Here is a 14,845-nt window from a genome sequence, read left to right as displayed (position 1 = left end):
TATCTAATTTCCACTTCCTACAACAGTTGCTCAAAGAATCTTTATGGAAAATCAGTGACACAGCCTGGACCACTCAACTGAGTCGAGATTTCAGCCAGCAAATGGGCAGTTACAGCAACACCTCCGTTGAGAAGGTTGGTTTTTCAGCTAAGGGATTTCAGCTTCTACCTTAAGAACTAAAATGGCTGCTCGAGTTCCACCTTGTCTGTACTGCAATCAAAAAGAGGGAGAAATCATTAGAAAAATGCTACCTTCTCTTTACCTTACATTTGACCAAAAGTTACTCAAAGGGCCACATCTGTCTTCAAGGAAAACTAAGTATAGTGCCTTCAAGATAAATACATGCCTGACTAAAATTCAGGGGTTCTGTTCTAGAGAAGGAAGAATGATGGATACGGGAAGGCAAATAGCAGTTCCTGCCTTAGCACTGGTTTAATGTCAGCTTATGTCTTGGTTTCCATTGGGCCAATCTCGTGGGGCTGGCTATGATAAAAAATCTACTACAGTGTAACAAAAATTTAGAGCCAAAAAAATGCTCAAAGCTCCTTCTTTCATTCCTCTGTCTCCAAATGGTCTCTACCTAAGCTTCCACATTGTAAGCATCCATTCCAAAGGGAGTTTAAATCCAGTTTCTGTTACTTACTACATATGTAGCTTTAGGTAAATTACTTAACCTCTCTGGAGCCGCAGTATACTCACCAATAAAATGGAAATTATACCCATCTCTGAGGGTTGCCGTGTTATGAGGCTTCAATGAGATGAAGTATATAAAGTCCCTAATGAAGTTCCTGGCACAAGTCATGTGTTCAATAAAAATTAGATCATGGTTATATCATTCCTAAATTTTTTGCCTGGAAAAACATTTCCTAAGTCATCAATTCCAGTATTAAGTGTCTCTTCTCACAAATTCTTTACAATCAATCTAAAACGCTGCTATGTAATTTTCAAAATTCCCCCCACTGATTGGCTCTCTAATTTGATGCAGAGTACTGATTCTCCAAATTGGTCTATCAAGCCTGCAGACACATCTTCTTATACATGAACAAGCCTTGTGCATCTCACATGATACCATTCCTCCACCAGCTTCCAGACCCACAAGATTGGTCCAACATAATGGTGGTATGGGGAGGCAGAACAGTTCAAGCAATGAGCTCCCTAGATGACTCTCAACCATTACATTTATCACCAGAAAGGAAAAGCGTGCCAATTAGCTTTAGCTGCATAAGAAACTACCTCTAGTGGCTTAAAATAACAGCCAGTTATGTAGCTTACAATTTTGCAGGTTGGCAGTTTGGGCTGGGCTCAGCTGGGCAGTCTTCTGATCTCAACTAGTTTCACTGGAGTGCACTGGGGATCGGCTGATCTGGGATGATCTTAACTAGGACAGCTTGTTTCTGTTCCTGTGATCTCTCATCCTCCAGCAGGCTAGCTCAGGCTTGCTCTCATGATTGTGACAAGATCTCTTGAGGTCTAGGCTCAAAACAGGCATGCATTCCCTTCTGCCACATTCTATTGGCCAAAGCAAGTCACCAGGCCAGCCCAGATTCTAAGAATGGAGGAATAGACTCTTCTTGATGGAAGAAGCTACAAACTCCCATAGCAAAGAGGCATGGATAGAAAGTTTGTGGCTATATTTGCAATTGATTGCATTTTTTCTCAGTTCTGAATTCCTGATTTCTGGAATTCCTTGCCAATTCCCAAAGTAGGAATGCACTATACACTGAACGTGACCAAATTCAGCAGAGAAGCACAGATCAGCAGTACTGGGAGGCACTGAGGCTAACCCTTTACACACAAGTCATATTTTTCCCTTCATGACATCAATTTTTTTCACAGCACAAGACTTTTCCAGACTCTTTCCTGTACTTCTCCCAAGGTGGAGTTAAATAAACTCTAGCAGCTTTGGCCTTAATTTTACTCCAGTGTTGTACTCAGTTTTCCTCATTATAATTCCATTATCATGGGGGCTTTTTGCCTGAACAACTAAGAGTGGAGTCAGATTCTCACTCTGATCGAGGCTACTCTCATTCTGGTAGTTGTTCCACCTGTTTTATCACGTCATGTCCCCCTCTCATCCCAAGTCAGACTGATCTGTACAATTCCTCCTGAATGTACTAATTCAATTCCATCTGTTACTTCTCGATTTTCCTTTCCTCCTGTGCCATAGATTCCTTCTCATCAATAATGACCACTCAATAGCTATAATCCTTTGAGCTCTGCAGAGTCCTTGGAGTGGACCTCCAACTGGCCAGTTTTCTCTCCTGTATGTGCCAAAATGGACATTCTAAAGAAAGAGTTGCCAATCTGGTATTACATAGCTGTATATACCACATATATTAAACATATTTACATTCAGGCATGTGCTGCGGTGGTCAAATACAAGCCACTGCTGGGCTGCCCCACTCCACTTGTCATAACTCTAAATCTTGCATGACTTCTAAAGAAAGATGATAGAAAGCCACATCTGTCCTACTTGCCACTTTTCCATCCTGGCACTGCAGAAGTAACCAGGATAGGGCTAGCGTAATGAATCCAATGTTCAAACCACCTCTAAGGGAAGTAGAAGCCACAGAATGATTCCCCACCTGCTCCCTCACCAATGTTCGCCCATTGGGCTCTTTCCCTCCCCAATTTACTCAGAGTTCCTTACTAAAGACACAGTGTAAATGGAGAGGTTCCTATGTGACTTTTCTTTTTCACCCTTAACACTGTTCTAACAGCCCTTCTGGACAACTCACTCTACTCCTGGGAGAGAGATATGGTAGAGTGTATAAAGTGTTATTTTCAAAACTATTGGAGGTTAAATCTCCCACACTATAAACTAAGTTGATATACTTTGGAGGTTGAGAATATCTGATGACATCTTCAAAATAACCCTATTTTCATTGAGCATGTTTATTCAATAAGCATTTATCAAGCAGTTATTAGCTACCAGGGAATGTACACTGGCAATAATCAATAAGACCCTGTTATGAGAGGTTTGGGGATTTGATCGGAGACGTAAAAGACACTTTTCACTCCAAACAAATGGACTGAAGGTATATTTTATTATATAGAGGATAGTAAAGGTGACAGTCTGCAAACAGATCCAAATAGGTCAAATATTAAGAGGGAAAAAACATCAGCCCGACTGGAAAGGGAAAATACCCACATCGGCTGAAAAGAAATGACACAAATCAACCAGAAAGAGAAACACCAGGTTGACCGAAAAGAGAACACATCAAATCAATTATTTCATATCAAATCAATTACTTCACATCAAATCAGTTACTCACAACATCCACGCCCCACTGCCGGGAGAGCCCTGTCAATCGACGCGGCTGGGCAAGGATCACACATCCTGGGCAAGGTGTCCCTTCCACAGGTGGAACTCTCACCGGGGCTCAGTTTTCAGCAGTTTTTATACCATCAGTGATTTTCAGAGTAAGCAATTACAGAGTTTGCAGAGCAAGCATTTAGTGTTTCCATGCACAAAATGGTTATCAGTGGCGTATGTGCACTGAGCCCCCTGGCTAACGTCCCAGCCCAGTAGTTGTGTACATGCATTGTTCTCTTTGGTTATCATCCTAGCCCGGCACAGATGGCCAGTCTATCCCGTGCTACGGCGATCCAAGAGCCTTGAAATGTTACAACTTGCAACTCTCTCTGTGGGGGAAGGGCCAGTTCCCACCACACAGAAAGTAGCTTGGTATTTCTGTTTGTGCTGGTGGCTGTAGGTCAATGGAGCGGCCAAACATGGCTGTACTCATGTCAAGACATATTCGGCCGTGGCCGTCTCCATTAACCATAAGACACCATATGCACAGACAATGAACTTTGTACACAAGTACATAAGGCACATCGAAGAATCCAAAATCTAGTGACTACAATAATTATAAAACTATCTCACAATAAAGGACCCAAACCCCAAGGTAACCAATCAAATAACCCCTTAGAATATGAAATGTTATTAACTTGATCTTGCAAATCATGTACAGCATCAAAGATAACATTAGATAAGGTAACACTTAGGCATAACAAACCAGCTTGTAGAAGTCCAGATCAGCCCCCATCACGGAGGGTAACAGAAGGCAGGGTAATAGAGAAATTATAATTAGTTTTGTGTGACTAATTAGATATAGGCTTATACCGAGAGATTGCTTGATGTTTTTGAGACCAAATTTCTCGGCCATTCATAGTCCAGGTTATAGGTCCCACTGGTGTAGAGCAGTTGGTCCAGCAGTGCAGGGTCAAAGGTCGTCCTATGGAGACATTAGTTGGTGTGTAGGTCTATAGCAGACATGGAAGTGCAGCACAGCATAGTGAACACAGCAGGAGTATCTATTCACGCAAAGAAACAGAATTTTTAGGAACATGATATAACTGTTTATTTCTTGGATACATAACTATGAGTGTTGCAGTGGGCCCTTGGGCCACTACTTCTGCGGCACGGGGAGCCGCATTGGGTGGATGTGTCACCCACACATTTGCTCCAGGTTTCCATCCATCTGTAGACCCAAATCTTTGCATTTCTCTTTTAGTTAATTCGCTTGGAGGTGGTCCTTGTGACACATTTGGAGTCAAGAGGGGAAGCACCAATAATTGTCTCACTCGTTCCCCAGACTCTACAGTTAGTACTGTGTCACTACCATTATATAATATAAATTTTATTTTTCTTTGGTAATCTGGATCAATGACTCCTCCCAGTACATCAATATCTTTTGCTGCCAGTCCAGAGCGTCCTTTTAACAAACCAAAGGTATTTTTGGGAAATTGTACCCCTATCCCAGTAGGGACTATAGACTGCTTCTTAGGGGGCAATTGAATAGAATGAACAGTAGATAAATCCAATCCAGGCGCTTCGGCCGTGGCACGAAAAGGCGGTTTAGCAGACTGAGTCAGGGGCCAATAGGTTAAGGTCATAAGCTCATGGGTGGCGGCTGCCACTTTTGTAATCTTTGCTGGTAACAACCTTGACAGAGGAGTCTCATTAGGGCCTAGTGGCCTGTTATTTAACACATTTAGAGCAGTACTTAGATGGTTGTGCCCCCCCTTTAATGAGCCATGACGAAGTTTCCTCAATTGTTGTTTAAGCAATCCATTCATTCGTTCTATGAGGCCTGCAGCTTGGGGGTAATAAGGTATATGATAAATCCATTCTATATAATTTTTTTTGGTATAGGTTTGAATCAACTTACCTGTAAAGTGGGAACCATTGTCACTCTGAATTTGCCTTGGTGTCCCATAATATAACTTAATTGTATCTAATAATTTTATGGCACTCTGTTGGGTGGCCACTTTAGCTGGTATAGCCAATAAATAACCAGAATATGTATCAACAGCAGTGCAGGCATAAGTATATCTACAAGAATTTGGCAATGGTCCAATAAAATCTATTTGCCAGGTATGGGCGGGAAATAATCCCTTTTGGATATGACCTTGGTAGGGGTGTGGAACTCCCCGTTTATTTAACTGTTGGCATAACTGACACTGTTGTACTACAGTGGCAATATCATCGTGAGTGACAAGGATTCCCCTTTGTTGTGCCCACCTGTATGACGCTTGTTCTCCCAAGTGTCTACTCTTTTCGTGGACCCATTGTGCTAAGCCTGGGTTGTGCATTGCACGAATCTGCACCAGCTGATTGGCATGAGAATTATGCTTTCGTTCTGCAGAAATTAAAGAACTGTGAGCATCAACATGAAATAGTGACAATAGTGTTTTGACACCATAACCATATGTCTTCCCATAATTTCTTTCCCCATATTTTTTTATCATTAATTTTCCAATCATGTTTTTTCCATTGTGGCATCCACATTGCCAAACCTTGTGCCACTGCCCACGAATCAGTATATATATGACATTGTTGCCCCTGTTCTTGTTGAAGTGCCTGATACACCGCATAGAGTTCAGCATATTGGCTACTCATATTATCTCCAGTGGTGACAATTGTTTGTTGGGTGGATGGGTTATAGGCAACTGCTTTCCATTTCTGTGAGCCCGATATCATTTTGGCAGAACCATCCATAAACCAGGTATGTTTTTGTTGTTTTTTAGTCAATTGGTCATATGAGACACCCCATTTAACAGGAGATTCTGTTATATCAGTAATCAAATCAGGGACGGCCGCTTGAATAGCCGGAGTCACTTTGTTTAGCTCTCTGTAATCTACAGTCATTCTCCATGTCCCATCACCTTTTTTAACAGGCCAGATAGGATTATTCCAGGCTGTAGTTACTCTGCGAAGGACTTTTACAGCCAAATAATCTTCTATGGTCTCAGATATTTCTTGTTGTCCTCCAGGGATGCGATATTGTCTTTGATTGACCACTTGCGTGGCAGGTGGAATTTTTACTTTATGATGCAAACATCCCACAATTACAGCATTAATATGAAAAGACAAAGCTCTAACAGCAAATTGGTATTGTCCATCAGCCAAATTTAATGTCAATCCTTTTAGAATATCAATCCCAATTACATATTCTGGTATTGGCACAAACATAACTAGATATGTGCGCCGGGGTAGTTGCCCAATTTGCATAGAAAGATTAGTGGTAACTGCCTGGATTTCTTTTCCTCCCAATCTAGTTATCAGAATTGATGTATCTTGAAACTTAGTTGGATTCCCATAGATAAGGGTGGCCTCTGCCCCTGTATCTACAAGTGCCTTCACACTAGTTGTAGATCCATTTTTCCAAAATATTTTAATTGGTACATGTGGTCTAATATCTTTTTTTATAGTGGCACTAATCGATACAGAGGTTTGGCCTTCCCCTCAATCACATAAGTCAGCAAGAAGAGGATCCAAGGGAGGAGGTGGTGTACTAGGTGCAGTAGGCACTGGGTTGGAAGCATTCTCTATACTGTCCCTTCTGTTCACTTGTTTTACATTTAGCCCTTTTTCTTTATATAGTTTCCATAATTCTCTAGTGTCAACTCCATCAATCTGGTCTTTAGGTACTCCTGCCTGGAGTAGGGCCAAAAACATATCACCTCGAGTTATTTTATCTTTTTTAAAGAATGTTTCTCTTTTTTCTCTTCTTGGAGAGTTTTCAGTTGTCTGCCAGTCTCCCAAGTCTGCTAGCTGCATAATCTTATCTGCAAGTGTTGATATAGGGCTTTCAGTTTCATTCATGAGAAGGGTTGTAATTATTTGTTTGTATGCCAGAGGTGCAGTTTTTATCAACTTGTTTCGCACCTGGACACTTAAAGTCATTTCATTTAAAGCTTCACCACACCCCAGAGACACAGCCCGTTTCATGGTTTCTTCTCTCATCTTTTGGACACAATCTTTTAAAGTATACCATGGTCTATTAGTGTCTGGCCACATATCATCTGTGGGGTATTTATCTTGAGCTCCTTTTACTGCAAGAGCCAATAAAGTTGTACCATCAGTGTCTTGTCCACGATCATTTGGGGGATGAGTATTTATGCTCCAATCTCTGAAAGCTCCCCGTATTACTGGATCATTGGACAAAATCACAAATTTAAAAGCATCTCCTGCATCCAGATTAATTCCTGTAGCGCCCATATCATATAGGCGAACAAGCCAGGTTATGATGGCTTTTCCAGGCTTTTGTGTAGCCCGGGCTAAAATATCAGAAATTTCTTATTGGTTAAAATCTTCAATCACATCTTTCCTTACAGGATGATTACCATCCATTTCCATCCGCCGACGGCGAAGAGGACGTGCCTCTGTGCGTTTGGGCGGTTTTTCCTCTTCCTCATAATCAGTTTCAGAATCATCATCCCGGATATCACCATCCCATGTGTCTGGGTCCCACTTAGGACCGGCCGATGCTATGGCCATATGAACTTTTCGTTCATTTATCTTTCCTCTTCTCTTTCTATATTTATATTTGGCAATTCTTACAGCAGCCTTTTCTGCTATAGCTTGGTAGTTACGAGCCTGATCTCCCAGTGCAAGATATTGACATTGAATCATAGCCAAGCGAGACTGCAAATCTAAATTTTTTTTTTCCGAGAGTGCCTTCTCTTTTTGTATCTTATCCCTATCTTCTATAGCCCGGCGATAAGCAGTCAACAAACACCAACCTCGCCGTGCCAAAAAAGAAACATCATCTTTCTCTTTCCTTTCCACCGTCTGCAAAGCTTTGGTCACATCCAACGGTTCAAATCGTCGCAGACGAGCATCCCCAGCTTCACATAGCCCTGACCTACAAGCCCACTCCCCAGCCAGAGTGCAAAAGGGAGGGTCCTCCCATCCTGGAATTTCTTCCACCTTGACTTCAGGCAACTGTAAATCTGAATATTCTTTTTCTAAGAGTGCCTTCTCTATCTGTATCTTATCCCTATCTTCTATAGCCCGACGATATTCCGTTTCCAAGAGTGCCTTCTCTGTCTGTATCTTATCCCTATCTTCTATAGCCCGGTGATAAGCAGTCAACAAACACCAACCTCGCCGTGCCAAAAAAGAAACATCATCTTTCGCTTTCCTTTCCACCATCTGCAAAGCTTTGGTCACATCCAACGGTTCAAATCGTCGCAGACGAGCATCCCAAGCTTCACATAACCCTGACCTATGAGCCCACTCCCCAGCCAGAGTGCAAAAGGGAGGGTCCTCCCATCCTGGAATCCCTTCCACCTTGGCTTCAGTTACCTTTCGTTTGAATAGGAAAGGCATCTCCTTAATCGAATCCTGCTCACAGCGCCAATTATGTTATGAGAGGTTTAGGGATTTGATCGGAGACGTAAAAGACACTTTCCACTCCAAACAAATGGACTGAAGGTATATTTTATTATATAGAGGATAGTAAAGGTGACAGTCTACAAACAGATCCAAATAGGTCAAATATTAAGAGGGAAAAAACATCAGCCCGACTGGAAAGGGAAAATACCCACATCGGCTGAAGAGAAATGACACAAATCAACCAGAAAGAGAAACACCAGGTTGACCGAAAAGAGAACACATCAAATCAATTACCTCATATCAAATCAATTACTTCACATCAAATCAGTTACTCACAACATCCACGCCCCACTGCCGGGAGAGCCCTGTCAATCGACGCGGCTGGGCAAGGATCACACATCCTGGGCAAGGTGTCCCTTCCACAGGTGGAACTCTCACCGGGGCTCAGTTTCCAGCAGTTTTTATACCATCAGTGATTTTCAGAGTAAGCAATTACAGAGTTTGCAGAGCAAGCATTTAGTGTTTCCATGCACAAAATGGTTATCAGTGGCGTATGTGCACTGAGCCCCCTGGCTAACGTCCCAGCCCAGTAGTTGTGTACGTGCATTGTTCTCTTTGGTTATCGTCCTAGCCCGGCACAGATGGCCAGTCTATCCCGTGCTACGGCGCTCCAAGAGCCTTGAAATGTTACAACTTGCAACTCTCTCTGTGGGGGAAGGGCCAGTTCCCACCACACAGAAAGTAGCTTGGTATTTCTGTTTGTGCTGGTGGCTGTAGGTCAATGGAGCGGCCAAACATGGCTGTACTCATGTCAAGACAGACCCTCTGCTACCAAGGACTGAAATTCCAAGCATAGAGATGAAGAAGAAAATTAAAAAATGACAATAGGGAGTGAAAGGCATTGTAATGGCGGGGCACGGCCATTGAGGTGTGCAGAAGAGCACAGGTGGAGGACAGAGCCTGGGGGAAAGAACACTTTCAAGAAGAGATAATACTTGAAGTGCACAGTTATTAAGCAGTCATTAAGCCACCCCAGTTTCTTTCCTTCGGATGACTGTTTTAGCTCTTTCCACTTTTCATCGGAGTCTTGCTTTCCAATCTTTAACATTCTGACGCTCGTCCTTTGTTTTCCAGAGATTCCTTTGGAAAGCCTTGGGAACCACCTTAGCATCCTGCCAAGATACAGACTTTGTAAACTCACAGATTAAGGAATTTCTGATTGCTCCCAGCCAACTGGGGGATCAACGACAGGTGGGGCTCCTTTCTCTCAGTTTCCTCTTAGGACAATGATAATTAATTCCATCCAGAAAACCTCTGGCAGTTCTTATGATAATGTCTCACTTATCCAGAATTACCCACAAATACATTCAGAATAGTCCAACAGAATTTTTCATAAAAATGACACTTCTCTGTTAAATATCAATACTTCATTATTTAACCAGCTTTGTGAAAATACTGAAAAATGAATTTCAACCATTCTTACTTAATGAGAGTATCTTTAATACATCTTGGCATTGGCTTTATATCTTAAGAGCATGAGTGGAAACATAAAAACCATTACATTTACAAGCAAAAAGTAATCTTATAATACCACTGGTTTTCAACCTAGAGAGAATATAAGTAACCTGGAGAGCTTTTGCAAGGCACTTTTACGTATTCTCCACCCTAGCCTAGGCCGGAGAGCATATGTGAACGTGGAGGAAGGAGAGGTTGTGTATCTAAAAAAAAAAAAACCTCCTCAGGCTAATAAAGACTGCCTAGTATAAAATAAATTATTTTATTTACTGTGTTGTGTTATATACTCTCTTCAGAAATTCTAAGATTTTTAGGGTTCTCCTATAGTAAGTGCCCAGAAACCACTAGACTTACTGAACTTTTGAAACTGCTCTTATATTGCTATTATTTCTTTTTTTCTTGTCAGATATTCAGTTATCACCTATTGCTCTTAATATTATTTCTAAGACCATTTTCCCCATCCTAGTTGTCCTTTTAATTCTGCCATAGGCTAGGAAACAAAGTAAGTTTATTTTATATATAAGCATACAACAAGGCTGTCATTCAAAGACTGAGGGTTTCACAACTTTAAAAGATAAACTTTGTAACATCCATTTTAGCTTCTCAAATTCCTTTTTTACTTAACTTCACTTCAAGTTCTTAAGTCTGTCCCACACACCTGAGTCACTAAGAAAGTGACCTCTGGATGGGTGAGGTGTTAATACGTAACTTTCTTAATCTCATGAGCCCATTGACTTTCCATCTCCTAAGCATGACTCACATAATGCCAGAGTTCAGATTCCAGCATCAAACTAGCTAGATTCAAATCTTGGCTCCACAACAGACTATCTATATTTCTCAGGTGCCTCCAAAGTAAAACAAGGGAAGATAGAACCTTTCTTAAAGCTCCTATTCCTAGAGAGTGCTTAGTGAGCAGTTTCAGAGGAGGAGAAGATTTGAGATTAAGATTGGAACTGTGAGAAACTGGAGAGAGAAATCAGGCTAAGGGAAAGTAGTAGGGCATCTGTGCAGATTTGAGGGCCCAGTTGGGGTTGAAATCATCTTCTATTGCCACTGACTGTCTCTGTGGTATTTTTCTCCAGCAGCATACAGCAGACTAGGTGTAGGGATAGGTGATGGGTAAATTGGAGAGTCAGATTTATCCAGGGCTTGGGTTTTGCCAGACTTAAATGACAGAAGGACAATGAGATGTAGATCACAGAGTGGAAAAGTTGGGGAAGGAGACAAGAAGTTAGGAAGATGGATTGGGAGAGAAGAAACACAGAACATTATGGGATGGGAGGACAGAGAGGATAAAAGACACAGAGAAGTTTGTATCTTAGGCCATGACCAAGGAACACAGCAATGTCAAACCACGAGCCCTTAAAGAATTCTTCCAAGCATCTTCTGGTGATGGAGGTTGTGTGGCCAATATCTAAGGACCAAGAACAGTGCTTGTTGAGACCTTGGTGACAATGGTCTAGTCTCTGAGTTCTCACAGCGGCTCTAGCGGGGTTATACAACCAAACGAAATACAACAGGATTCATGAACAAATTGCCAGAAAGGTACTGTGGTGAAATCAGCCTGGGGCAAGAGAATTGGAGAAGGGACAATATGGGTAAGGGGAATATAATCTTAGGGTGTGCAACAGGAACTACCAGCATTCAAAAATTTAACCACTTAAGATATAATAAACTTTTAGCAGCAGAGTGATCCTTTCAAAATGTCAGTCAACTCTAGCTCAAAAAAACTTCCCTGGACTTCCCACCACTCTAAGATTAAAAATCCAAAATCACGAACGTGGTCTAAAAGGCCCCACTCAAACCAACCCCTACCTCCTCTCTGACCTCATCTTGCCCTGCTCTCCTCCTTGATCATTCACGTGGCCCTCCTCGGTGGACCTCAGGGCCTTTGCACTTACTTTCTCACAGTTTGAAACTCTCCCTCCCAGACAGTCGAATGGCTTGTTCCCTCACTTATTTCAGGGCTCTGTTCAATGTCACCTGTTAATGAGGCCTTCTCTGCAAACTCCCCCTCAACCTGCAGCAGCTGTTCCCTTTTCTTATCTCCATAGCACTTATCACCATCAAACATACTAACATACATTTACATGTTGACTGAATTTATGGGTTTACTTAATGTCACTTTCCTAGTTGTACACTCCACAAGGATGGGGAGTTGGTGTGTTCTGTTCACTACTGTCTCCCTAGCACCTAGAAGAGTGCCTGACACACAATAGATGCTCCATAAATATTCGTTTAATGGTAAAGCTCAAAGTCTCATATCTTTTCTGATTTTAGGGAATAACATCTATTTTAGGATACTGTGCTGAGAAACACTTTGACGTTGTTTTAAAAGTTCTTAAAACATTCCAAGATCGGGAAAAGTTTTTCATGAATCGATGTAAGGTAAAAAGAATCATCTTCTCCTCCAAAGCCCCGGGTCATGACAAGGACAAATGGCACTGATTCCTTCAATGAATATCCCATCTCTATATTATTCTTACTCCTGCCCCCAGGTCTTTATTCCAGGTCAGAACTGCCTGAGCCCAGGCAGAGTAGAATGACCAAATAGGTAACAAGTCTACTCCATTTCCTGTCACTAATGCTGACCTGGAAGGTCCTAGGGAGCCCCATGTGTGCCTAGGTTTGTCTCTCCACCAGCTGCTCAGGCCTCGTGGACAGTTTCCATTGTGTCCACTCTACTTCCCCTGAAGGAGAGGGACTTAATAAGTAAGAATTAACACAAGCCCTCTCACAGGTACCTCTCTTAAAGCCCGATAGATCCACAGCACAGTCCCGGGTGTTTCAATTTGGTGAAAGCAAGAGCATCAGTTTTAGACTGATTTTAATCATCCCAGTCCCACTTCTTAATCTCTGTAGTGGTCCATCGGATTAGGAAAAAACATGAGAGAAAAAGAAATTCCTTCAGTCATATTTTTCATCTCTCCTTCCTTACCTTCAGGGTATTTTTTCTGGGAAAAAGAGCCTGACCAAGACTGATGTGATGGTAATCTACGGGGCTGTGGCCCTCCACGCTCCCAAGAGTCAACTCCTCACCAGGCTCGACCAAGACATCGTCTCCCAAGTCCTGTTTCTTTATGGCCAGTGCTCTCAGGTAATGGCCAACACAGGGCTGCCTCATTTTCCAGACTGGGGTGACCAAACCTTGGAGGGGCTCAGCTCTTGAGAATTTTCATGCTCAAAGGATACGGGCCAAAGGAAATATAAGATCTGGTGTGTTTGGAAGATGAGAACATATGGGAACAGAGAAATTCATTATGAAACAGGGTTAGGTAATTTGTTTCTTTCCTAAAGCCTTGGGTAGTTCATGTCTTACCACTCCCGGATGCCTTCCTAGATCAGTTGTACCTATAGGGATCTCACCCGTCTTTGAACTGAAAACAGTTATTCCTGTACCACTGTAGGACAGCTGGCTTGTTACTTCCTTGTAATAGTCTCTGAAGTGTTAACTAATGGTAGTTGTTTAACCTTTTACATGGTAATATTGATAAACCACCTAAAACAGTGCCTCACAAATGGTAAGTGCCACATCTGTATTTTTAAGTGAATAAAATATGTCATTCATTAATCTACTCAATCCACCTCACAATGTACTATTTTCCCCCTCCACATTCATCCCAGCCACCTTGATCATCCTTGATGCTCCTCAAACATACCAAGAATGTCCCTGCCTTGGAACCACCAAACGGAGTTGGAATTCATCTGAGCATTTCTGTCTCCCATAGGACCTTTTTGTATCTTTAATAAAGTGCTTTACACATATTGTCAATTCAGCCATTTTGCTGGCTAGTACCAAGTTAGCCACCTAAGAATCACCCAGGGATCAATTTTAAAATACAGCTTCCCAGAGTCCTTTTCCAGAGAGGTTGATTCAGTAGGTCTGGGGTGGAGTCTGATATCTTCATTTTTAAAAGTTTTATGAATGATTCTTATCCATGGCCAGATTTGGGAAGCTTTCATTGATTCCATGCACATCTGCTTCCCCCATAGATTGTCAGCACCTTCATGTTAGGGACTGTACATTATGCTCCCTTGTCTCCCCTTCTGCGCTCTCCCCAAACCAACTATTTGATAAATCTGTGCTCTTGACATGTATTCAAGTGTGTACATGATAAGAATGGAGTCATAGGGAGCTCATGATATCCTAGATATAAGTATATGCTGGTGGAAGGGTGGAGGGCAGTGATCTTCACACTTCAGTTGCATGAGAATTACCTGGAAAGTCTGTTAAAAATAGAGATCCCTAATGAATTGCAGTCTTCAGGGATGGATCGCTTGTATTTTTAACATGCTCCTCAAAAGGTGAGTCTGATGTACCCAAAATTTAATAAGCACTGATGAGAACCGAAAAATCATAGAAAAAGATGTTTTACATTACATCAATTTTTAGTCCATCGTTGAGAAAAATTATGATAAAAATAAAAGAGGGCGATAAAGATGTTTTCAATAAAGATGACTGTATACTTTTAAGGTACAGTCCATTCTGCTATAACGCAACATATGCACAAGATGATACAAGAAAAACCATAAGGACTATGGGGAAAATGAAGTGAGAGGCACAACATCCAAAAAACCCCATCAATGACATATTAAAAAACTGGAGTCTAATTTTTAAAAAACCAGTTAAGAAATATATAAATACTACAAAAAATTATGGCACTTTTTCTTGAAAAACACTTGAGATCAGTTGTGAAAATT

The 14,845-nt window shown here is 41.7% G+C and overlaps 1 protein-coding gene across 1 annotated transcript in view; it reads left to right on the top strand.

The window, feature by feature from the left end:
- MROH2B (maestro heat like repeat family member 2B) overlaps positions 1–14,845 on the top strand; it is a 63,368-nt gene that overhangs the window by 23,004 nt on the left and 25,519 nt on the right. Inside the window, exons 18-21 of the mRNA XM_014781602.2 lie at positions 27–134; positions 9,764–9,880; positions 12,425–12,532; positions 13,089–13,241. Coding sequence (XP_014637088.2) covers positions 27–134; positions 9,764–9,880; positions 12,425–12,532; positions 13,089–13,241 — 486 coding nt within the window. The remainder of the gene's footprint in view (positions 1–26; positions 135–9,763; positions 9,881–12,424; positions 12,533–13,088; positions 13,242–14,845) is intronic.

This window comes from Ceratotherium simum, chromosome 18 (assembly GCF_057802395.1).
Source record: "Ceratotherium simum simum isolate JZ-2026a chromosome 18, ASM5780239v1, whole genome shotgun sequence".
Lineage (NCBI taxonomy): Eukaryota > Metazoa > Chordata > Mammalia > Perissodactyla > Rhinocerotidae > Ceratotherium > Ceratotherium simum.
The sequence above is the reverse complement of the archived record's forward strand: the minus strand, read 5'-3'. Positions and strand labels throughout refer to the sequence as shown.